This window comes from Molossus molossus, unplaced genomic scaffold, assembly GCF_014108415.1.
Source record: "Molossus molossus isolate mMolMol1 unplaced genomic scaffold, mMolMol1.p scaffold_m16_p_35, whole genome shotgun sequence".
Classification (NCBI taxonomy): Eukaryota; Metazoa; Chordata; class Mammalia; order Chiroptera; family Molossidae; genus Molossus; species Molossus molossus.
In genome coordinates, this window is record NW_023425372.1 from 1,040,996 (window position 1) to 1,064,782 (window position 23,787).

A 23,787-nucleotide genomic window follows, 5' to 3' on the forward strand; every position below is an offset into this window, starting at 1 on the left:
GTCGCCTGGGTCTCCTGAGTGGACACCACCCACTGCATCCCGCCAGCGTCCCAGGCCCCCGCTCACACTGAGCCCACGGGAGGGGCGGCGTGACCTGCGTGGTCTCCGGGACTTGTCCAGACTTGCTCTCATCACTGGGCCTCTGTTCCCACCACTGCTGTGCCCTCCAGGGCCTGCCAGGTGGGTGCCCAGAGCTGCCGTGCGGCCTGGTGCTGGGCACTCTGCCTGCTGAGCACCTCTCCTTGTCTGCCCGTCATCTGCCACCAGCATTCAGACCCCTCCTGGCTCCCTCCTCTCCCCACTTGAGGTGCTACTTCCAGAGAGCTGAGGGCCAGGCCACAGGGCAGGGAGGCAGATCAGGACAGGCAGCCCTGTGGGAAGCTTCCCAGCTTGGGCTGCCCTGGGCTTCACTTTGGGTGTAAACTTACAGCATTAAAAAGACTGGGCGCCCAGCCTGTGTGGCTCAGTAGTTGAGCAGCGACCTTGCACCAAGAAGTCGCCGGTTCGGTTCCCTGTCAGGACACATGCCCAGGTTGTGGGCCCGATCCCCAGTGAGGGGTATGCAGGAGGCGGCCAATTGATGTTTCCGTCTGTCTCTAAAATCAATAAAGAAAAATACAATTAAAAAAAATAGTAAGCCCTGGCCGGTTTGACTCAGCGGCTAGGAGTGTCGGCCTGTGGACCAGAGTGTCCCTCCTGGGTTTGGTTCCCGTACCGAAAAAATATAAGGCTCTGGGCCTGGCTTGTGTGGCTCAGTGGATTGAGTGGCATCCCATGTGCTGAGAGCACGTGCCCGGACTTGGTCCCCACTGGGGGGACATGCAAGAGGCAGCTGATTGATGTTTCTATCCCGCCCCCCCAAGTCAATAAAAATGGCCCTGACCAGTTTTGCTCAGTGGTTAGAGCGTCGGCCTGCAGTCCCGAGAGACCCGGGTTTGGTTCCCACTAAGGGCACGTACCTCGGTTGCAGTTTGTCCCCGGCCCTGGTTGGTCGTGTGGGTGGCAGCCACTCGATGTGTCCCTTTCACGTCGATGTTTCTCTCTCTCTTTTCCCCTCTCTCCCTCCCGCTCTATCTGAACAAAATGGAAAGGTGTCCTCGGGTGAGGATAAAAAAAAAAGTCAATAAAAATGTATTTTAGAGAAGGCTCTAGCCACCCCCTCCCAGGGCACCCCCCTCCCAGGGCAGATAGGGTGGAAGTTGCCTGGCGTCAGAACCCCCTTCACGAGGTCATTCTGAGGGAGTCAGGGAGCCCCGAGGGTTTACGGGAGAGGTCAGCGTGGGAGAAACTCCTCCCCAGTTCTCCTTGCACCCCCGCCTCCAGGACCGACAGAGGGCAAAGGCCTGGAGAAGACAGAGAGCCCGCCCACCCCCACTTCAGGAGGGGCCCCTGGCCACCTGGGAGCCGGCCACCCTCCGCACCAAGGCCTGGAGCTGAAGTGGGCCCAGTGTGGAGGGCTCCCTAGGCTGTCCCTGCCCCCCAAGCTCTCACTTCTGCCTGTCACCCCGGCCTAACCCTCAGCCCCCAGCTGGGCCTGTTTCCTCACTCTCCACCCCTCTGGTCTGTCAGCCCAGGGCCACAGTCTGGCTCCGGGACCCCACCCCGCCCTGTGGTCAGGGGGCTAACCGCAGGCCGAGAACTCGAACTCGGGCCCTCATCTGGGCAGGCGGATGCCAGGCGCAGCCTCCTGGAAAGAGGAAGCCGCCTGCTCACTCCAGCAACAGCTGCGCAGCCCACCCCAGCGGCCCTCGCCCGCACCCCACCCCACCCAGCCTGCCCTGCACCCCTCTCCCTCACTTCTGCTTGTCCTTTCACAGGGTCACCCCTTCTCGCTGGCCAAGAAGAGCCAGCAGACAGGCCTGAGTGATCAGGGCGGTTCATGAGGGTCGCAGGCCCTACCCACACTCTGCCCACCAGCCCTTCAGGCTCTGGCTGCACTTGGGTGACCTGGGTGACCTCCCCTGCAGAGAGGGGAAAGGGGGGCTGGCTCCCCCCTCACAAAAGGGTAGGGCTGGGACCCTGCGGTGCTGGGCCAGCAGGATGTGAAACCAGGGGCTTGGATGGGATCCCAGACCCTCCCCACAGAAGCCCACTGTGCTCTGGGGGCAGCAGCCCACACCCTCCTTTCTGCCCCAGCCGCTGCCAGGCCCTGGAAGGGGTGGGGACAACTTTCGGGGCCTGGATGCCCACCAGTCCCTGCCCCCCGCGTCTGGATGACGTGCATGCTGCAGGCCCCATGCACACGGCCATCTGTGCCCAGGCCTGTGCCAGGGGCTGGGCCGTGGGCGCTGAGGCTCCCAGCCCTGGAGCAGGTGGCCCTGCCGCAGGGGGGTGGACAAGCAGGTGGAGCTAGCCTGGCTTGTCTTCGGAGCGTCCTGTGCTGGGCAGGTGTCCGGCTGGGCTGGGGTGGGGCCTTCCCGCTCTGCGCCTGGCCTGGCAGCCCTTGTGGGCAGGAAGCTTGGCCCAAGCCCTCTCCCAGGTCCCTCCTGCTGTCACAGAGGCCTGTTCCAGAACCCTCCCGGGACAGGGCACCTTGGGAAGGAGGCAGCTTGCGGTCGGGGCTCAGATTCCTGTCCCCATGAGGTCCCCCTCAGAGGACACGTGTCCAGGGCCACCTGAGTCCAGCTCCAGGCCCAGGCAGGGTTGAGAAAGAGGGGAAGGTGGTAGAGGCGGCCCTGGTGCCCAGCAACACCCCTGGGCACTGAAGTGCAGCCCCAGGGACAGGCTGGAGAAGCAGGGCTGCGTTCAGGTCCCACGTCCCCCTGGAGGGCTGGTGTGCACGGGAGAGCCAGGTTGGCTTGTACATGGGCCTTCCAGGGTAGGTGTGCCCACCCTTTCCCTACCTCTGCCCTTCCTGTTCCCCCAGCCCCCTGGCCAGGCTTCTTGGGCAGATGGTGCCAGGCCCGCCTCACAGGTCCTCTGGCTCTGTCCTCCATCTCGGCGGGGTTCCCAGGTCCACAGTGGGGGTGGGAGTGGGGTAGGCAGTCACCAGAAAACCTCTGGAAGGAAGTCTGCATTTTATACCTTCCAGAGCCAAACCTCCCAGGTTCTGGCCAGGCTGGCAGAGGGGTCTGGGAGGTCCGGGTCCATGGTGCCCTTCCCCCGGGCACCCAGCCAGAGCAGCTCCGGCGGAACCAGCAGGGCAGATGGCGACCTGTGGACGTGGAGGGTGGCAGATGGGGGCAGGAGCTGGGAGGAGTTGCAGACCCCCTCCTTGTCCAGCGAGTGAACACAGGACCGGGCTCTGATGGGCAAGAGGAAGGGGCTGTGCCACAGAACTGAGGAGGGGGACCCAGGTCCTCATGGGGGCTGGCAGCACCAGAAGAGTCCAGGAATGGGAAGGGCAGCTGGTCTGCCGCAGGGGTCCCCTAGCCTTGGAGGCCGGCGTGTACGTGTGCATGTGTGTGCAAGGAGACACTTGAGCTGCAGGGCTGGAGGACAGGAGGGAGGTCAGGACCCACAGCAACAGCACCTGCTGCTCAGGGTTCCTGTGTCATACTCACTGAGCCAGGGAGGTGACCCCGATGCTGGGGCTGGCACCGGGGTGGGCAGCAGAGCCTGGGCAGCCCATGCCTGGTTAAGGGGGGCAGATGGGTGTCCTCCTTCCCCTCCCCACATGAGGGACAAGTTCCCATGGGGTCCAAACCCCCAACCTACCTTGCCCTTGGGGCCTTGACCTGGTGGACTTGTGGTCCACACCCTGACTTCCTGTTTCTAAGTAAGAACAGTCCCAGAAAAGGCTCTGGTAGTTTGGGAGAGGGGGGCTGAGGTCGGCTGGGGGGGGGCTGTCGCAGCTCCAGGCCAGGGGACCAGAGGAGGGCTGCGGGGGTGTGGTCTGCCCCTGTCACCGCGTCACTGAGGGGCCATCTGCTTTCCCTCCGCACCTGCTGCTCCAGGCAGGCGGGCGGGGGCTTGCCGGGACAGGCCTGAGTGTCGGGGGGCCCCAGCTGGTAGGGGCTCCTCGGCCAGTGTGGCCACCCTGGGTCTGGTCTCCGCCACCACCGCGAGGCGCCCCCTCCGCAGGCGCCCCGCCAGGACAGGCGCTCCCCAGCCCCATCCTGCACCCCGTGCCTGGGGGTGGTGTGGGCAGGGGTGCCCGGGGCAGGGGCCCGGTGGTGGCGCTCGCCCCATCCCCAGGGGAAGGGGGGCAGAGAACCTCCAGGGAGTCAGAAGCTGGTTCCAAAACTTTCCGAATTCCTGCTCCTCCTGGCCTGGCCGGAAGCCGGGCTGGGAGGGGTGGGCTGGGCGGAAGGGTGCGTCTGTCCCCCCGCGAGCCCCCAGGCCGAGGGGCCTCCTGGCAGCGCCTCCGGGGGAGGCCTGAGCCCTCCGCCCGCTCCGCACGGCCCCTGCCCGGGCCGGGCACCAGGACGCGCAGCCCGCAGACGTGCCCAAGGTCCCGGGGCGAGCGCCCGGAGTCGGGGCGTCGCGGGCAGTGAGTCACCGCAGGGCCCGCCTCCAGGCGGCCCCTCCCCCCACGGGCCGTGGGCGAGTGGGGTCCCGCGGGGGGGCTCAGTTCCTAGGCGCCCCCTCGGAAAGCGCAGCTCAGCCCCGCGCCCCCGCCACCGGGTTTCACTTCCCTGCCCGCGCCCACGTCGGCCGCGGGGCCCCGGACACGCCCGTCCTCCCGACCTCGGCGGCGGGCCCGAGGCTTCCGGCCGGCGGCCTTGGAGGCCCCGGGGTGGCCCTTCGGGAGCGCTCGCCCCGCCCCGCGCCGCCCAGGCCCCGCCCCGCGCCGACCGCCGTCTCTGCGCCTGCGCGGCCCCGCCCTCCCCGCTCGCGCGGGGCGGGGCCTGGACGGCGCGGGCGGGGCCTGGACGGCGTGGGGCGGGGCCTGGTCGGGGCCTGGTCGGCGCGGGGCGGGGCCTGGACGGCGCGGGAGGCGCGTGCGCGCGGGCGGGGGACCGGGCGGGGATGGAGGGGCGCCCCGGCGCTGTTAGCCCGCCCAGGTCTGCGCGGGAGAGGGGGGCTGGGAGAGGGGGCGCGTTGAGCAGGAGGCACGGCCCCTGCTCGTGGCTAGGTCCCGGGGCACCCGCGGGGCCGGCGCTTCGCCCTGTGCGGGGCGGGCGCTGACGTGTCCAGGTGCCGCAGTCCGAGCGCCCCGAGGCCCGGGTGGGGGCGGGGCGGGCCCGGTGCCACCCTGTTGGTGGCGAAGGCGGGAACTGCAGCCGGTTCCCGAGAACAGCCTCGTCCTTGACGACCCTCGTCCCCGCTGCCGGCGGAGCCCTGCGGAGCACGTCCCGCCGGGGTCAGAGGCGCCCCTGCCCCGGTCCCCCAGGCTCCAGAGGCACCGGCCCGGCCGCCCTGCGCGCCCCTAGCAGGCTCAGACTTGAGCCGTCACCCTGAGGCCACGAGGTAGGGCGCCTCCTCTGGGTCAGCCCAGCTGCGCCCCGCCCTGAGCCCCACCTGCCTTAGCCTCTGGCGGGCTCCTGGGGATACTCTCAGGGCCTTGGTTGGGGGGTGGCGTGGGGGTCTCGCAGGATGTGACCATAGGAGACCCCAAAACCACAGAACGCACATGGTGCCTGCGCCCCCTTTAGAAATGCCCCCTTCCCTCCTCCAGGCTGTCTTCAGGATGGTGACTCCCTCATCCGCACGCCCTGCTTCTCCGCCGCTGGGACCCCACCTGCCCCTCCCAGCCTGCATCCCGGCCTGGCCCTGTCCTGCCGCTGGGACCCCACCTGCCCCTCCCAGCCTGCATCCCGGCCTGGCCCTGTCCTGCCTCTGGGACCCCACCTGCCCCTCCCAGCCTGCATCCCGGCCTGGCCCTGGCCTGCCGCAGGCTGGCTGGCCCCAGCCCCCAGCTGCCTGGGCTGCCCCTCCTGCTCCGTGGCGCCCCAGCAGGTTCTTTCCCGACCAGGGCCTGTACAGTGCCCAGGTGCACCCAACGCCCTCCAGGGCCTCTGCCTGTAGGTTCCTGTCCCGTTTCTGCCCCAACTTTGCCCTTTTTCCTGGTGGAGTCCTAGAGAGGGGACTCCTTAGGGCTGCAGCTGGGATGGGGACTCCCTGGAGGGCCAGCGCCTCCTGGGCCTGTACAGGGGCCCCTGTGGCTGCCGTGGCCTTTGGTGGCACCTGTGTGTGGGAGGGCCAAGGAGGGTTGAGGGGGTGGGGGTGGGTAGCACCCCTCCCCCCAGGCTGCTAGGAGATGGGCCCATAGACTGGGATCTACCCTGCTGGTCCCTGGAGCAGCATGTGTAGGGTACCCTGTCCTGGTTCCTCTGTCTCTGGTTGTGGGGTGTGGGTGGCTGAGGAGTTACCGGGAGGAGGGGTATCCCGAGTTTTGGGGAGTCACTGTCCTGGAGACACAGCCCTGGGGAGGGCTGGCCTGTGGCTGAGCCCTGCACATCCGGCAGGTCCTGGCCGGACAGTCACAACCCTGCACATCCGGCAGGTCCTGGCTGGACAATCACAACCCTGTATAGTGTCCGTCGGAAAATGCCCCTGTCCATGGCAGTGGGGTGGCCTGCCTGCTCCTCTGGGCCGAGGGCCTCCAGCCAAGAGCTGCATCACGGGTCATTGCCTGACCCGGTCCCGCCCCGGCCACTCCCATGCTTGCCGAGGGACCGAAGCACTCCTGGGCCTGGGGCTACAGGGCCCTGGGCTCCTCGGGGCCGATGGGCAGGGGCCCCAGGCAGCCTTCCCCACCGGCTCAGGCCCCGACCTAGCTCTCGGGGTCCCCTGTGACTGCCCAGGCTCGGTCTTCCATCAGAGAGGCCCTGGCTGGCTCCAGTGGCTGGCCCTGCTCTGAGGGGGCAGGGGCAGGAAGAGGAGGACCCCAGGCAGCTGTGTCTCTAACTGGTGCTGAGCTGTCAGCCCACGGTGGTCTTGCTGAAACAGGCCAGCGACTCGCTGACCCTCGCCCAGGACTGAGGGCTCCCATGTGCGAGGGCCGTGAGCTGGCGGGGGCCAGGACCAACAGGAACCCGTCTGGCAGGCCGGGCACCAGGGCACCTCTAGGAAGCCCTGCCTGGGGGGTGCTCCGCACCACTGTCCCTATCCCCCTCCTGGCACAGAGATCAGGCAGCCTGTCCAGGCTGTGGGGGCGGGAGGCTCCCTGGGGAGGCCCCTGGGTGCTCACAGCCAGTGAGGGAGGAGGCGGGGAGGGGCTGCCGGTGTCAGCAGGCTGGTGGGGGGCTCTGCGCTGTGCTGTCCGCAGGGCCGGCCACTGGGTGGTCTGAGAGGCTGTGCTGCCAAGGCCCAGGCCCTGCTGGGAGGAGGGCCGGGCTGAGGGGCAGGTGGTGCCACCTCCCACACTCTCTGTCTGTCTCTGTCTCTGGCCCTCGGACTCAGAATGAGGAGTGAGGATGTCTCTCTTCAGGGCAGGCCTGCCAGGTGCTCTAGTGTGGATTTCACTTAGTAAATGTCCGCTGAGCCAGTGGACTGTCCAGTGACCGTCTGGGCCAGTGGCTGCCGTCAGAGGTCAGAGAGCAGGTGGAGGGCCCACAGGGAGAAATGCTGTGACTCTGCCAGGGCTGGAGCCCCGTCCTGAGCTCCTGGGGGCCGCGCAGCTTCCTGGGGTATAAGATTTGTGGGGGGAGGGTGGCTTTGGGGCCTCAGGATGGGGGCCTGTACCTCCACCTGGCCTACTGGCCGCTGGTTCCCAGAGACCCCAGGAGGCCGCCCTCTGAGGAGAAGGCCTGGGGGTCTCCAGGCCAGAGGGCGGCCTGTTGGAGCCCCTGCCAGCCTGGGGGAGGGCCGGCGGCACTGAGCTGCCCGGCCCTGGTTCTGGGGGCAGCGGCCAAGTCAAGGTCATTCCCTCCCCATCCAGCACCTGCCAGAGTGGGTGGGGGCAGGGGCTCAGAGTTCCAGAAGGAAACTGGTGACAGCCCTTCTGCCTGCTGTCACCCCAGTCCAGGCTCTGCGCCCCCCTCAACAGTGAGGGCTTCTCTGGGACCGGGCGCCGTTCCTCACTGCTGTGCCCCAGACGCTGGCGGCACCAGAGAGGTGGGTCTGCCCTCAGCCTGTCTGGGATCTGGGCGGCCTGCCGGCCATGGGGACTGGGGTTGGGCCCTGCTGTCTCTGGGGTGGGGCACCCAGAAGCCAGGGCGGAGGGACTGGGAGCTGTGGGGGCCCCTGGGGGCCAAGCGGGGGACACTGTTTGCAGGTGGGGTCGTGGCCTGGCCTGCTGCCCTGCTCTTCCCGGCCAGACGCCTGCCAGGCCAGTGTCCAGGGCCACTCAGGCCTCTGCGGACCCTCCGTGCTTTTCTCTTTTTTAAAGAATTCAGTGTCCTGGTCAGATGGCTCGGTTGGTTGGAGTGTTGTCCTGTACACCAAAAGGTTGTGGGTTCGATTCCTGGGTCCCTGGTCAGGGTTGTGTTGGAGGTGATTGTTTAATGTTCCTCTCTCTCTCCCTCCCTCTCTCTCCTTTCTTTCATTTTTAAATATTTTTATCCTCACCCAAGGACACTCTTTTTTAAAATTTTTGTTCAGTTAGAGCGGGAGGGAGAGAGAGAGAGGAGCATCGACGCGAAAGGGACACATCGAGTGGCTGCCTCCCACACGACCAACCACGGCCGGGACGAGCTGCAACCAAGGTGCGTGCCCTTGACCCGAATCCAACTCAGGACCGACTCGTTGGTCCGCGGGCTGACGCTCTAACTGCTGAGCCAAACCGGCCGGGGCCCCTTCTCTCTAAAATTAATGTAAAAAAAACATGTCCAGGGGCGAGGATGAAAAAAAGAAGAATTCAAATTTTGTCTGGGCAGCATCTGACAACTTACTTTCCCGTATGTCGTCAGTTTGGCTCAAATAAACTTACGAGAATTCTCAAAATCAGAAAGTGTATGGATTTGCCAGTGGGGGCACAGTGTGAAGCTTGGGGGCCCGGTGGGAGTGGGAGCTGCTGCCTCAGGCCTGACCTGCCCGGCACCCCACACCTGCAGCGGACGGCGCTGTGGCCCCTGGAAGGCCTGCTGCCCGTCAGCTGAGATGTGCTGGCCAGGGAGCCCCCAGCCCCTCACCCACCCACCCCTTCACCGCTCAGGGCCTGGCAGAGGCTGGGCAGCTGGTGGGGCAGGGGACAGCATCCTTCACCCCCGGACCCTATCCTGCCCAAACACAACCCCTGGGGTCTGAGCTCCCCCGGGCCTCACTGGGCAGCCCCTGTCCCCAGGGCAGTGGACGAAGCCCATCTCAGCATCTCATTGGCCCCCACAGCGCCAGGAAGCCTGGGTCTCGCCCACGCTGGCCCAGGGCTCGGCTCCCCGGGTCCTGCAGGGGGTCAGCTCCGTCCTGGTGGCCCCGTCCACCCATTGCCGATGGGCGTTAAGGGATAGTGGGGTGGGAACCTACTGAGAAGAACAGGGTGAAGGGATGGGGTGGCTGCCGGGGCACGTTGGGGAGGGCTCCCTGGTGTTGGGGCCTGTTCTCTGTGCTGCTTCTTGCTTCTTGCCTTCCAAGTGAGCAGTTATTTCACGTGGACCCACCTTCTGAAGACAGACGAACCTCCGTTCACATCCATCACCGACCCTCATCCATCTGTCCATCTGTCTGTCCACCCAGGTCACCCATCCTCCTACCCACCACCCGTCTGCCCGCCCACCCCACCCTCCTCCTTCCCTCTGCTCACCCGCCCATCCCCATCCCTCCGGCCCGCCATCCGTCCGTCCTTCCTGCCTCCCCTCCCCGGCCTCGAGTGGGTGCCCAAACCCACGCCGACCAGCGGTGGCCCTCGGCCCTCCTGTGGCCCACACGCTGAGGCTGCACCCCCGGGACAGGCCGCCTGAACGCCCGCTTCAGGAGCCCCCCACCGGGACCAGCCGCGAGTGCGTGGGTGCAGGGAAGGAAGTGGACCCAGGAGGGCGGAGGCGGTGTCGCAGGGGTGGGCCTCTCAGGAGGAGACCCGGCGGAGGGGCGTGAGGCCGGCAGGGGGGGAGGGAGCAGCGGGATGAGGGCAGGAGCGGGTCCGGCTCTGGGGGCCTCGAGGTCCTGGTAATGACGGTCAGGGTGGTGAGGTGTGTGTGGAGATGCGGTCGGGCTGGGGGTGAGCTTTGCAGGACCAGGCTTGCGGTGGGGCACAGACAGGTGCCAACCACTGGGGCCTGAACTGGTCTGGGGACGGGCAGGAACTGAGTTTGGGGCGTGTTTGGGCTGCCTGCCTTCGGTGCCCCAGGGAGGCTGCACCCTCACCACGGCACCCGGGCCTGGAGCTGGGGAGAGGCCTGGGCTGCAGAGGACCAGGAGGTGGGTGAGCACCCTGGGGAGGTGGGGACCAGCCCAGCCCCAATGCTGGGCGGGGTTGCCATGGCCGCGTGGTCTCTGGAGCCACAAGGAGATTTGGGGTAGAGGGGCCCAGAGGTGACTGTGCTGAGGGGGCCGGGGCTCTGGTGACCCTCCCTGTTCCCAGGCATCTGTGGAGCAGGAGACAGGCAGCTGGCTGAGAGGATGGGGGGGGGGGGGGCGAGGGAGGCCAGGGACCAGGCGGGGCTTGGATCCGGGTCTCGGGATGAGAACCCTTGAGCACTGGTGGCCGGTGACGGTGACAGCCAGTCCTCTGTGCTGCGCGTGTCTGGCCCCCCAGCTGCCCCATGTGCACCCCGCCAGCCTCGCTCGCCTGGGTGCGTCTTGGAGGCAGCTATGGGAGCCCGGAAGCTGAGCAGTCGCTCAGATGTGCAGCCGGTTCCCAGAAAGCCAGCCCCCTGCTCGCTGCCCCTCGGTTCTGTTGGGGGGCTGGTTCCGGTTTCCAGGCCGCAATGGGCCCCAAGGCGGGGGTCTTGGAGGGGGGCCGAGGGGTCAGCTGGGCCGGCTTCAGCGCAGGACTGGGGAGAGGGTGGGGGGCAGGCGCCCGCCTGAGGTGTGCCCGGAGACGCCCCGCGGAGCCACCTGTGGGTGTGGGTGGGGGAGGGGCTGTGCCATCTGGGTACTCTTGGCGCAGTCGTCAGGGTTGGACACTTTACTAAAGCCAGCAGCTCTGGGGTGCGTGGGGGGCTCTCTGGGCCCCGGGGAGGGAGACACAGGAAACAGGCAGCATCTCCATCCTTTCAAAATGAGGCGGTGTCTGGAGGGTCACCTGTCCCAGGGTCCGGTGGCCCTCGGGTGCACGGAGGCGGCCCCTGGCCCCGGGCCCCGGGGCTGTGTCCAGGGACGTGCTGCTGGCCAGCCGCGTCACAGACCACGAGGCGTTTGAAGGCGGTGGGCAGTGAGCGGCCCATGAACGGAGGGGTGGTCACATCTTGGATCATGATGACATACTCGCCTGCAAGAGACAGCCCTGCTCGGACGGGACAGCCCGCAGCCTCAGCCTGCCGGGCACCCCACGCCTTCAGGTGCTCTCCGCCCCTCCCCCTAGGCCGGACCGGCTGCCTCTGCCCAGCTCCTGGGGGCACAAGCTGGGGGGCACATGGATTTGGGGCAAGTGGATCAGGACACAGGCCCAGCTACAGCCTTGGGCCCTTGGCGGCAGAGAGCCCCCTTCTAGCTAAGCAGCCACGTGGCCGGGTCTGGGATTCTTTCGAAAACACTCCCATCTTTTAGGAGAAAAATAATTCATTTCCTCTAAAACGTTTTCTCACGTCGTGAAGGCTCTGAGGACCTGGTTGTCCAGTTTGAAGGCCCCCCCCCCCGCCTGCCCTGCTGTGGGAGGGGTTGGGGTCCTGGGGGCCCACAGGGCGGGGGCCACTCTGCTGGGGACCCGGGAGAGAAGGAAAAGCACTTTTCCCCTTTGCAATCCGTAAACCGTATGGAGAGCCTCGAAGTTGGAGAAGCCATAAAAAAAGAAAATAAGAAATAACAGAAAGTGAGGTTGCCATAGAAACCGCCCTCTCCCTCCCCCGGGCCGCTGGGCTGGCACCGGAGCGCGGAAAAAGCTCGCGGCTGGCCCGGGCTCACCCCAGGAATGCAGCCGCAGCTGAAGAGGGGCGCGGGAGTCGGCTGCACCAGAGAACATTCCAGCGCCCGCCTGGAAAACAGGCCGCTCGGTGACCCTCGCCCGCCAGGGGCTGCACGCCGCATTCCTGGGGGGCCCGGGCGGGCTGGCAGGAGCTGGCTTGGCCTTGGGTCAGTTCCTTAAGAAGATCATGGTTTGGGGGCCGGGGCTGGGGCACCTGGGAGGGGCCCGTTCCCCCGCCGGAGGCACCGCGGCACATGGCAACGCTGTGTTTCCAAGCCGCTGGTCTCTAGGTGTTCCCGAGAACACAGCCACACTGGCCACGGCCAAGGGCACCGCCGGAGCGGAGTCTCGCGAGCAGCGGCCACAGAGCCAGCCCCAGCCCTCATCTGACCTCGTCCTGAGGCCTCCTGGCCGGTGGGAAAGTCTGGCTGGGGCCACCTTGCTGGCCTCAGAAACCACCCGAGGCCCAGCCCCGACTGCCCTGCTCCCCGCGTCCCCACTGAGCCCCGCCTGCACCTTGGGGACCCGTCACCCACTGGCTTCTCCTCGGGACCCTGCAAAGTTCAGGAGACCCCCCCCGGCCCCTCCCAACTAGCACAGGGGGGCCGTCCCCTCCCCCTACCCGTACCACCTCTTCAGCCACACAAGGGGTCCTGAAAGGGGTGACCATGGTACCAGCCCTGCTGGCTGGTCAGCAGACCACGTGGGCAGGAGGCGGGTACTGCCCAGCCCGGCCCCCTCTCCCTGCACCAGGACCTGGGCTTGGCTGACCGCGGCGGGAGGGGTGGGAAGGGGCCTGGACCTGGAGGCTGCCGGCCCTCTGATGGCCACTCTGGAGCCAGGAGCCAGGGACGTTCACCTTGGCTGAGGGCACAGAGAGGCCCTCAGGGCTGGCGTGCACCCCCCACTGGACACCCCATCGCCCGCAGCCCTTCTGAGGGGCCAGGCCCGGGGGAGGGCCCTGGGCCAGTCCATACCCCCTCCACCTGCCCAGGGCCCCGCAGTTCTGCCGCTGGGGCTGCCCAGAGAGCTTGTGCTGGGGACCGGCCAGGCTGGGCAGGCGGGGTGCCCGCCCCCGACCCGAGGCCACGTTGAGGAAGGGAGCAAGCGCCCGCCTTCTGGAGGGGACATGAGGATCCCTTTGGATCTGACAGCTCGACGGCCCACTCGGTGGTGTCCGCCACTGTCCACCTACCTGGAAAGGCCTCTGTCCCTGGCTCTGTCTCGGCCGCCCGGCCAGACCTGAGGGAGAAGAGAGGGAAGACAGAGATGCACCCCCAGGCCCCATGGGTGCGGCACCCCCCCCACACAGGGCTGGCGGACAGCCGAGGGCACAGGTGTGACCATCCGGTCCCTGGAGGAGAAGGCCACGCGGCTGGGACCTGCTTTCTGCCCTCCAGCCTCGCTATCTCGCTGTCTGAACCCGAACACGGCGCAGACAGAGCTGGGCCGGCGCTGCTGTGAGCTGCCAAGGTGCGGAGGCCCGAGCAGGGCCGTCCGGAGAGCAGCTGAGGCCACCTTTACTTTCCGGAGCATTGGGCTCTGCGGGAGCAGGGTCGCAGGGCACTGTGCCCCCTCCTGGGAACTAGAGGTCACTGTCACCTCGTGAATCCGGAAAGAAAAGGCAGCAGGTGAAGATGGGCGGGGTCCCCAGGGCCAGGCCCCTGACCCTGGACCCGGCTCAGCATCTCTGTCCGGACCAGAGGGTGTCGGGGGCCACCACCTAGACAACCTTCCTCTCTGCAGTGAGTGACGGGCCCACCCGCCTGCCCCCAGGGAGCGTCCCCTGCCCTGGAGAACTGGCTGTGTCCCTGGTGAGGTCATGTGTCCCCGAGCCCCTGCGGGGCCTTGGCACACGCCCTGGGGAAGAGGCATGACGTGGACGGACCCTGATCCTCTGGGGTCCAGACGTGTTTCTGGGTGGCACAGAGGCCCCAGGTGGGACAGGCTGGCTTCGCCTGAATTACCCCCCCCCGAAGGCACCCCCACCCTGCCCTGTGTGGCCGGCGGTTTCCTGTCATCAGAGGCGGGGAGCGTGGGGCTCCCCGACGGCTCGGCGACCGGCCAGGTTCCGACCCCTTGCCAAGCTTAAATACCACATGCATAGTTGGGGTGATAAAAATTTAAAGACAAAAGGTTTTAAAATTACTTCATTCCTGGTGGGGGAAACTCCTGGGCGTGGCCCCCGGGGCCACGTGAAGGGTTCCGAAGTGCGGGGAGGAGGGAGGCAGATAAATAATTGAGCGCTAAGAATAACCGGAGGCGGCCAGGCTGCCGGCTGCAGGAGCGGCAGCCGGTTACGAGGGGCCGGGGCGTTTTTACAGAGCCCCTGGGCTGCGAGCAGCGGGCAGGGCCGAGCCAGAGCGGCGACTTGGCGGAGGAGACGCCAGAGGCGCCGGGCTGCTGTTCCCGAGACCCGCGGGCTGGGCCTGGCGCCCGGGAGCCCCGGGCGGCAGGGTGACCCAGGAACACTGGTTGGGCTCTGCTGTGTGCAGCCCGGGGTGCAGCCTCCGGGCAGGGGCCCCTTGGCTGGCAGCCTACTCTGGAGTCCACGGCTGGGGGGCAAGGACCCAGGGCGGGGTGGGGGTGGACCCCGCGTTCCCGCCGTCCAGGGATCCTCTTCATTCCGGGCCCAGTGTTCTTGCCTTCTCGCTTCGTGTGCTTGGGGCTTGTCGCGCGTCTGTAGGCTTATGGTTTTCATCAAATGTGAACGTATTTTGGTTATTTTCTTGATCGCTTTTCTTGCCTCCTCTGCCCCCCACCGCATTGGAGCCTCAGGTCTCACGGCCCTTGGTGGCCGGAAGCCGACTCGCAGCTCAAGACGCTGGGCTCTCCGTGGTCTGCGTGGTCGCCGTGGTTCTGTCTGCGTGTCCCTGCGCCTGTCCCGGCCTGCTCTGCCGCCTACCCTGCGCGGACTGTCCACGGATGCGGCTTTCACGCCTTCCGTGGATCCACTCGCCACGGCCAGTCTTTCCTCTTGGATCGGTCATCCCCCGCCAACAGCCTGGTCTCCTGGCTCTTCAGCCGCGGCGTCTCGGGCCGGCCGCGATGGATTGGTCTCGGGTGCCTGGTGACCGCGAGCAGGGGCCGGCCCGTGTGCCTTTGACCTTGTTGGGGCTGTTTTTGTTCTTATGTTCCGGGGGCGGTTACTTAGACGTGGTTTGGTCCTTTGGGTGTTGCTGTTAAGCCTTGTTAGGCGGGTTAGTGATTCCCCACGGCGACGGCAAGGCCTGCACGTCCGCTGCCCCCCGCGCCCGATTGGAGTCTCCCAGCCTGGCTCTGGGAGGGTGACTTCGCAGCCCAAGTGAGCTCGGGACACCACACGCCCGTTGTTCTGCCTGGTGGTTCTCTGCTCATGTGTGTGTGTGCGCACACACGCACATGTGCGCACACACATGCACATGTGCCCGCACACACGTGCCCACACACACACATGCACACGTGCCCGCACACACATGCACACGTGCCCACACACACGCATGCACACGTGCCCGCACACACATGCACACGTGCCCACACACACGCATGCACACGTGCCCGCACACACATGCACACGTGCCCACGCACGCATGCACACGCGCCCGCACACACACACGCTGATCACGCTCTGCAGACTCCAGGGCTCTCCCCGCTCCAGCTCCGTCCTATGGCCTCGCCCACCGTGGCGCCAGGACTCCCAGCCCCTCCTCTCCCCTGCGGGCCCCTGACCCTGCCTGGTGCCCTCCCTGTGCCACAGCTGGGCTCCCCGAGGCAGAGGGCAGGGCAGCCGGAGGGGGGGCTCACAGCGGGGGCTCCCACCTCTCGGGGCTCCCCCCTGCGTCACCTGCTGTCCACGTTTCCACTGTCTGCCTGAGGGAGGGCAAGTCCAGCCCTTGCTCCCCATCTCAGAGACCAAACCAAGACGTGTGCCCGGACGGCACCCTCACGCTTGGAGCTGCCCTGGAGGGGGGCTCCCGCCCTGCCCACCTGTGCGCCTGCAGCCCGGGTGGGCCTTCCAAGGCCCCAGGTGGCATCTCGTCCAGCTGCTGTGTCCCTGTGAGATGGGCCTGGCCCAGCGTGGTCACTGCGTGAGGCTCCCACCACGGGCCCCCCCCCATGCCTGTGCCCTCTGCCTGCCCCACTGGGACATGCAGCCAGGCTGGTGCCGGGAGAGGGGTTCCTCTCAAGTGGAAGGGGGGTGGCCCTGCTGGTTCCCACTAGGTGCTCAGCTACCCGAGGGACGCACCGGCCCAGACAGCTGCCCTTGGGGGCAGGTGTCCCCATGACCCCCTGGCCTTCTCCTTTCCCGAGGCCCCAAGCACCCCTTAGAGCTGGCCGACCTCGACGGGCCCTCCCGATGCCACCGCCCCTAGGACGGGTGCATGGCAGGTCCGCCCTGAAGAGCACGAGACACCTGACCCCCAGCAGACCCGTTGCTAAGGTGGTGGTCTGCGGCCAGGGCTGGGTGTGGGGGCGGCGCCAGGCTGCCTGGCGGGTGGCTCTCGGGGCTTCTGCGCGGGGCCTGGCCAGGGGAGGGCCGCCGGGGGGTCTGGATCCAGGCGCAGGATCCTGGGGCAGGGGTTTCTGCCCCCGCCGAGTGGGCACCCCCTGCGGCCTCCGGCAGACTTGCAGGCCTGGGGAGCACAGCTCAGGAAGACTGTCAGGCCCACGTGGCTGCGAGCCCAGGGCCTCCTGCGGCCCTCACGGAGCCCGTAAGAAAGCTCCCCAATCAGAGGCCGGGAAGGGCTGGAGCACGGCTGGCCCTCGCCTGGGGCCACGCTGGAAGCTGTCGCTGCCCCGGGACCCCGAAGGAGCCACGGGGCCAGGGGCTTGGTAGGTGGCAGCCCACAGCCTCTCCCCAGGGGCCTCAGCCATCTGTGGAGGGTCCTCTGCCCCTGGGGCACCCGGGAGGCCTCTCCTTACCCAGGCTCCAGGGGTCCTGGGGGCCACACTGCCATGTGCCCCTCTGAGGGAGGCCCCCACCTGCAAGGGGCCAGGAGGTGCACAGGGCTTAAAGAACCCCCAGCCCTGGCCTGGGGCGAGGGGCCAGCACCACTGAGGGGCCCTGACCCCGTGGGCAGTGGGTGCCAGGCCCTGGAAAGCCTGCAGGGTGTTCCCTGTTTGTGGGTGCCTGCCAAGGGGCCGTGAGTGGTGTCCGGGGAGCCGCAGCATGGGCGCGTGACGGCAGGCCCCCAGCCTCCCTGTGGCAGGCCCGGCCCAGCCCTGCATCAGCCGGGAGGCACCCGCTGTGCAGGGGGGTTGGGGCGGCCAGCTGCTCCCGCCCTCACACCTGCTCCGCGCGCTGTGGCCATTGGGGCTGCGAGGGCTCATTTTTCGACCTTTAAAAGTTCTAAAGAACTCAAGCACCCGTCCGTCCCTCCTCTTGTTTTCCCTGGACACCCACCCGGAGGGGCTTCCAGCCGAGGGACAGGGAGGCAGGGGCTGAGCCCACCCTGCGAGGGTCCATGGCCAGTTGAGGGAGCCCCGGGGACATCGGCCCTGGGACTTCAACTCCATGTCATGCCCTCTGGCTGCCTCCTGTCCCCCCTGCTCCTCTGCGTGGTCTCCTGTCGTCCCAGGACCTCTCCCAGGCCAGCCGGAGATAAGTCCACCTCCCTGTAGGCCTGCGACTCGCCAGGACACTGCCCAGCGGCAGGGCCGCCCGCAGCCGGGACCACACTCCCAGCCGAGGGGCTGGCACGTGCCAAAGGCCTGTGGCACCGTGTGCAGAACCCAGGTGGGGGCACAGGTGAGCCGGAGAGGGCGGAGGGGTGGGGGGTGGACACTCAGAATTGGTCCTCAGAGGTGACCGTGCTGTAGGAGGCCTGTGGGTCCTGGGGGAGGCAGGCAGTCCCTGGGCTGTGGCCACAGAAGTTGCCACCTGTGCCCCAAAGGACAGGCCATCCCTGAGCTCGTCCTCTTTGGAACCTGCTGACCCAGTGACTCCTGCCCAGAGCGTATGGGGTCCTGACCAGTGATGGCTCACCCCACCCCCAAGGCGGCCGTGCACTCAGGGACCGGGTGGGGGTGGGCGTGTGTGCGTGCGCGGCCGTCCTGGTGGGCTGGGTGAGGAGCCCAGGGTGCCGGCACGCCACTAGGGACCGCGGCCTGCCCTGGACAGGCGCTCGGCGGTCACCCGCGACCTGTGTGGAGAGGCTGGGGCTGTGAGCACCAGCTACCTATTCAAGTACAAATATTAATTGGCTCCATCTGTGTTGGCCTAATGACTGATTAAATGACTAATCACAGAGTCTTAATTAAACCCATTTCTCCCTGAGCGAGCGGGCAGGGCTCGGCCGGGTGTCGGCCGGACGTCTTTGCTGAGCCATCAGTGAGCAATTACGGGCAAGGTCGCGGCTCGGACTTCCCGCCCCACCGGCTGCCGGTGTGGGAGCTGGGCCGCCCGCCCCGCGGGCTTCTGTGGAAAGGCAGCCGGGCTGCCTGCCCCCCTGCGGGACCCTGGTGGCCGGCCGACTCCCAGCCACGTCCATGGAATCGGGTCCGTGTTTCGCAGCCGACACCTCCCGTCCCTCAGGAACGCGGGGTCTGCGTCCTGTTGTGAAATTCCGTCATGTGCCAGGAATGTCTCCGCAGGAATGCGCGAGGCCACGCAGCCGGCCTCCCAGGGCAGAGGCCCGGCGCACGAGCCGCGGCGGGGGACAGGGCAGCTCACCTGGGCGGGGGCAGCAGGGGGCAGCCTGAGGCAGGGCAGAGGACACTGCAGCGGTGGGGGGAAGCCGGAGCCCTGTCCAGGCACGTCCTGGGGGCTGGAGTTAGACGGCTGCACCCCTCTGCGACCCGCCAGCCCTCCTGTCATGTCACCCACACTCAGGGCCCTTCCGGGACTGGGGGGTGCGCACCCCTCGTCCAGAGGGTGGGGCCCCAATGCCGCTCCTGGGCATCCCTTTCCCAGGGCGGCTCACCCCCCTCTGGGCAGTGCACCCCCAGGCTCGAAGCCCCACAGAAACGCCTGTTTGGGGAGCACAGAGGTGTGTCCTGACCCACGGGAGGCGCAGCCGCCATCCTGAACGTGCTCACGTGGATTCACCCACAACTGCAGGAGTCACTCTTCACTCGGCCTCTGGGGTACATGGGGACCCCATGGGCAACACTGCCTCGGGGCGGGGAGGTGCCTCCTGTCGGGGCTACAGGGGGTGCTGGCCGTGCTGAGGGAGGGGGGCTGTGCCCCAGCTCATGGCCAGACGGCTCGCTCGCCACACCCGCTGACTCCTGCCTCGTCACGCTCAGGTCTCCCCTGGTGGGATGGCAGCTACGTGAAGTCAGCAGCTTCTGTCACCTTCCCAGACTTTGGGGCTGACACCTCGAGGCTCACAGCCTGGACCTCATGTGGGCCTGGTGGTGCCCGTTTCCTGCCAGCAGGTGCTCTGTCCCGGGGCCTGGCCCCCCGCAGGCTGCCTCACTGTGTCCGAGGGCAGCAGACAGGCCGCAGGGAGCAGGGGTGGGCGTGGGAGGACTTCCAGTGTGGCCACATGTCCGCAGGTGTTGGGGTGAGGGGTGCCGGCGCGGGGGGCCGCTGGGTGTTGGGTGCAGGGTGGGGGTCAGCGCGGTGGGCTGCTAGGTGTTGGGCTGCAGGGTGGGGGTCGGCGCGGTGGGCCGCTGGGTGTTGGGTGCAGGGTGGGAATCCGGCGCGGTGGGCCGCTGGGTGTTGGGCTGCAGGGTGGGAATCCGGCGCGGTGGGCCGCTGGGTGTTGGGCTGCAGGGTGGGGGTCGGCGCGGTGGGCCGCTGGGTGTTGGGCTGCAGGGTGGGGGTCCGGCGCGGTGGGCCGCTGGGTGTTGGGTGCAGGGTGGGGGTCCGGCGCGGTGGGCCGCTGGGTGTTGGGCTGCAGGGTGGGGGTCCGGCGCGGTGGGCCGCTGGGTGTTGGGCTGCAGGGTGGGGGTCCGGCGCGGTGGGCTGCTGGGTGTGGAGCTCCGACCAGTTAACATGCTGGGAACCTCGCTGACCCAGCGTGTTTGTCAATCGGCCAGAAACCGAGATCCAGAGCTCGGGGGAGACACCTTGGCGGCAGTTTGTAACCAGCCCCTGTGGGTGTCGGCTCCGTGGGGTGGCACCATGCTCCCCGTGACGGCGGTGTTCCAAGGTCGCCAGGAGGCAGGGGGCCCGGGAAAGCCTGCGGTTTGGGGTGGTCCTGCAGTTGTCGGACAGGCCTCGGGCTGGACCAGGGTCCGCTGGCCTGTGTCCTGGGACTGTGCTGGGTTTGGCCCTGTGGTTGCCGCAGGGTGAGACCTGTGGGCTCCTCGTGCTGCCCCCACAGCCTTTGCTGGAGGACGCTCCCTCCGGCCAGCCCCACGGCCTCGGCCTCCAGAAGCCAACGAACACGGAAAGGTGGACGGTGACGTGGCTGGACTGGGGCCTGGCCTCTGCGTCTCCTGAGCCAGCCCGGGGAGGGGGCCCCAGGGGAGACCCCGAGGGCCCCGCACCCCCCTCAGCAGCTGGGTCAGGCTCACGCCACTGCAGAAGGAGGGGTCTGCAAGGTGGCCCCCCAGGAGGTGGCAGGAAGGAGGCGGCCTCGTGCTGGGACGGGGCCGGGTGGTGAGACCATTCGGGGGGCAGGAGCCCACGCACCCCTTCTCCACCCCACGGGGGTCCGTCTTTCACAGACCAGAGCCCGGGCACGGGTGGGGCTCCGCAGGGCTCAGGAGCGTCTGTCCCGGCCCCACCTTGGCCCCTGCACGTGGCTGAGCCCTTGCAAATGCCCTGCCCCCTGGGGGGCCCAGCCGGGAACCTCGCAGCCCGGCTCTGGGAGGGTTTCTTAATGCGAAGCAGACGCGGCGTCTGAGCGCTCAGTGTTTTCCACGTGAGGGCGCGGCTGGAGGACGGCTCCCCGCAACCCCACAAGGTGGGTTTGTGGGTCCAGAGCCGGTGTGGACGCCGGCCCAGGGAGGTGGTGCTGGCCCGGAGCGAGGTGGCCAGCTCTGGGGAGGCGCTAGGGGCACAGGCAGGTGCCCCCACTCTTCCCTGGGCGCCGGCTGGGGACCACACAAACACCCGGATGGGGCAGGGAGCCTCGGGGGCACAAAGCTGGGCGCCCTGGCAGATGTCTTGAGGCCAAGGGTGTCCGGCAGGGGTGGGGGGCAGGATCTGAAGGAGGCCAAGGGCCCGTGAAGGGCCGGGAGGTGGCTGGGCTCACAGGTCGGCGCTTCTACCCGCCGTGTCTGCGTGACCAGTGGTGGTGCTGGGGCCTCCCCAGCCAGGACCCCGGGGAGGTGGCAGCGAAGTCTCCTTCCAGGGTTTCTATGTTCGGAAGACACGCTCGGCTCCGGACGGCCGGGGAGGAGGGCTGACTTGCAGCTGGAGGCCGCCCCGGGGCGCAGATGTGGCCCCAGCTCGCTGGAGGCCGGAGCGTTCGAAGCCCACGTGTGCTGCCAGGGCTGTGGGTGGAGGACCCCAGGAGCCCCCAGCGGCGCCCCCACCTGGAGGGACAGCCGGGCCTTGTTTCTGCTGGAATGCAAGGTTCCCGCCGCCCTCAGGGTCCGAGTTGCCGTGGTGATGACCTCAAGCAGAGGCAGAGGCCCGGAGTGCTTGGTTCTGTGACTCCCGTGTGTCATCTGCTGGCTCACAGGTCGCAGCCAAAACACTGAGCACTTGCGGGGCCTCCGCGTGTCACGGGGTCTGTGCCTCTACGTGTAGCAGGGTCTGTGCATGTAGTGGGGTCTGTGCCTCTACGTGTAGCGGGGTCTGGGCATGTAGCGGGGTCTGTGCCTCTGCGTGTCGCGGAGTCTTTGCGTGTCTCGGGGTCTTTGCGTGTAGCGGAGTCTGTGCCTCCACGTGTCGCGGAGTCTTTGCATGTAGTGGGGTCTGTGTGTGTAGTGGGGTCTGTGCTTCTACGTGTAGCGGGGTCTGTGCCTCCGTGTGTAGCAGGGTCTGTGCGTGTAGCGGGGTCTGTGCGTGTAGCGGGGTCTGTGCCTCCGCGTGTAGCGGGGTCTGTGTGTGTAGCGAGGTCTGTGCCTCCGCGTGTAGCAGGGTCTGTGCGTGTTACGGGGCCTGTGCGTGTAGCGGGGCCTGTGCGTGTAGTGGGGTCTGTGCGTGTAGTGGGGTCTGTGCGTGTAGCGAGGTCTGTGCCTCCGCGTGTAGCAGGGTCTGTGCGTGTCACGGGGCCTGTGCGTGTAGCGGGGCCTGTGCGTGTAGCGGGGCCTGTGCGTGTAGCGGGGTCTGTGTGTGTAGCAGGGCCTGTGCGTGTAGCGGGGTCTCTGCGTGTAGCGAGGTCTGTGCCTCCGCGTGTAGCGGGGTCTGTGCGTGTAGCGAGGTCTGTGCCTCCGCGTGTAGCGGGGTCTGTGCGTGTAGCGAGGTCTGTGCCTCCGCGTGTAGCGGGGTCTGTGCGTGTCGCGGGGTCTGTGCTCCCACAGTTTCTGGGCAGAGCGAGTGCTGCTCACACACGGCCCCTTGGTCTGCTCGGCCAGCTCTGCTCCCGAGATCCGGGCTCATCGCTCTGGATTCGGCGCCAGCCCCCGGCTCCCGCTCCGTGTCCGCTAGTGGCAGGAGCTGCAGGCTGCCGCCCACTCCCGTGTCTGCCGAGCTCCTCGCTTCCTCTGGGGCGGTCGGGTCTGTGCCCGAGGCCTCCGCTCTTTTCTGTGCTGTTTCAAGGCCCCTGAGCCGGCGGCGTGAAGAGAGGTGCCCTGGTCTTGGGGCGTGAGGCCCCTGCGGGCTGACCTTGCTCCTGGGGGCGGGCGAGCCCACGCCGGGGGCTCTGGTAGGCAGGCCTCTCGGAGGGTGGATGCCCTGCCCGGCCCGAGGCTCTTCTGTGCCACCCGAGGGGACGTGCTGTCCGGGGCTCTGGGGAGTTTCCAGGCCGCCCTGCCTCCTGCTCTGGGCGCGCTGTGCTCTGGGCTGCATGTCCCTGGATCCCACCCTCCCTGGAGGCCACGGGCGCAGTGGGCGCTGGCCCCCCTGCAGGGCACAGCCTGTGTGCCCTCTCGGCCCATCACCCTCCACTCTGCCCGGTGCTGGGTCCCGGAGCCGGGGGGCTGGGCCCGGCCAGGCTGGTGGGTGGGGCACAGGCTGCTCCTGAAGGAGGAGCCTGGACAGGTTTGTCAGGGACCCGGCCCTCCTGACGGAGACGGAGGGTGTGTCTCTGAGAAGCAGCCGCAGGGTCTCTGTGCCTCCCCACAGGCGACTGTCGGCCCCTCTGATGTGTCAGGTGAAAATCCAACCGATCTGGACCAGGCTCAGTCTCCCCTGCTGGGCGGGCTGGTTGTGGCCCCTGCGCGTGGCAGCCCGAGGTGCCCGCAGAATGGACACGGCGCCAGGACACGGCGCCCCCGCCCCGCCCGCCCTCAGAACGGCCACAGGTGTGGCTCCTGCGGGAAGCAGGCCCTCTGCCCGCCCCCGCTGCCCTGCCCCTGGGGAGCCCCCTCGGTGCTGGGCTGGGCCCTGGGCTCCCACGGAAGCAGCAGACCTGCATCCCCGTTCCCCAGGCCACAGAAGCCTTGGCCACCCTGGGCCGTCTGCGGCCTGTGGTGCCAGTGCGGAAGGCTGGGGAAACTGAGGCAGGTGTGCCGCCCGAGCATGTGCACGCTGGGGACGCTGGCTGATGGCCCCAGCCGGTGGCCCAGCTGCTTACACCTGTGAGTGGAGTGGGTGGGCCTCTCCTACCTGCTGCCCCCGGGTGGGTCCTGCAGGGCGGGCGTCTCTGTCCCGGGGCCCAGGCTGCCTCTGTGCCTGTCAGTCTCCTACGGGGAGCAGGGTGAGGGCTCAGGTGTCCCGGGAGCCCCCCAGCCCCCACGCACTGGATTTGGCCGTGTGGGGTCCCCTGCCCTACCTCGTGCAGGCTGTCCAGCAGTGGGACGGGGTGGTACCCGGGTGGGGGTGGCCCGAGGCGGACGTCCACAAACTGGGCACAGCCTCGCTGCGCTGGCCGGCAGTCCCCGGGGAGACAGGACCACTGTCGCCCTGCTGAGCAGAGAGGTTTCCCAGGAAAATGACAGAAAGTCCCTTTAAGTGTCACGAAACCGACCAGAGAGAACCC

At 67.7% G+C, this 23,787-nt stretch overlaps 1 protein-coding gene across 1 annotated transcript in view; it reads right to left on the reverse strand.

Annotated features, from left to right (window-relative positions):
• Nucleotides 1-10,976: 10,976 nt before the first annotated feature.
• The window catches only part of MORN1 (MORN repeat containing 1), a 36,669-nt gene continuing 23,858 nt past the window's right edge, over nucleotides 10,977-23,787 (reverse strand). The window contains exons 11-14 of the mRNA XM_036281427.1: nucleotides 23,581-23,714; nucleotides 23,415-23,491; nucleotides 13,020-13,066; nucleotides 10,977-11,191 (exon numbers count right to left, since the gene is read on the reverse strand). Coding sequence (XP_036137320.1) covers nucleotides 10,977-11,191; nucleotides 13,020-13,066; nucleotides 23,415-23,491; nucleotides 23,581-23,714 — 473 coding nt within the window. The remainder of the gene's footprint in view (nucleotides 11,192-13,019; nucleotides 13,067-23,414; nucleotides 23,492-23,580; nucleotides 23,715-23,787) is intronic.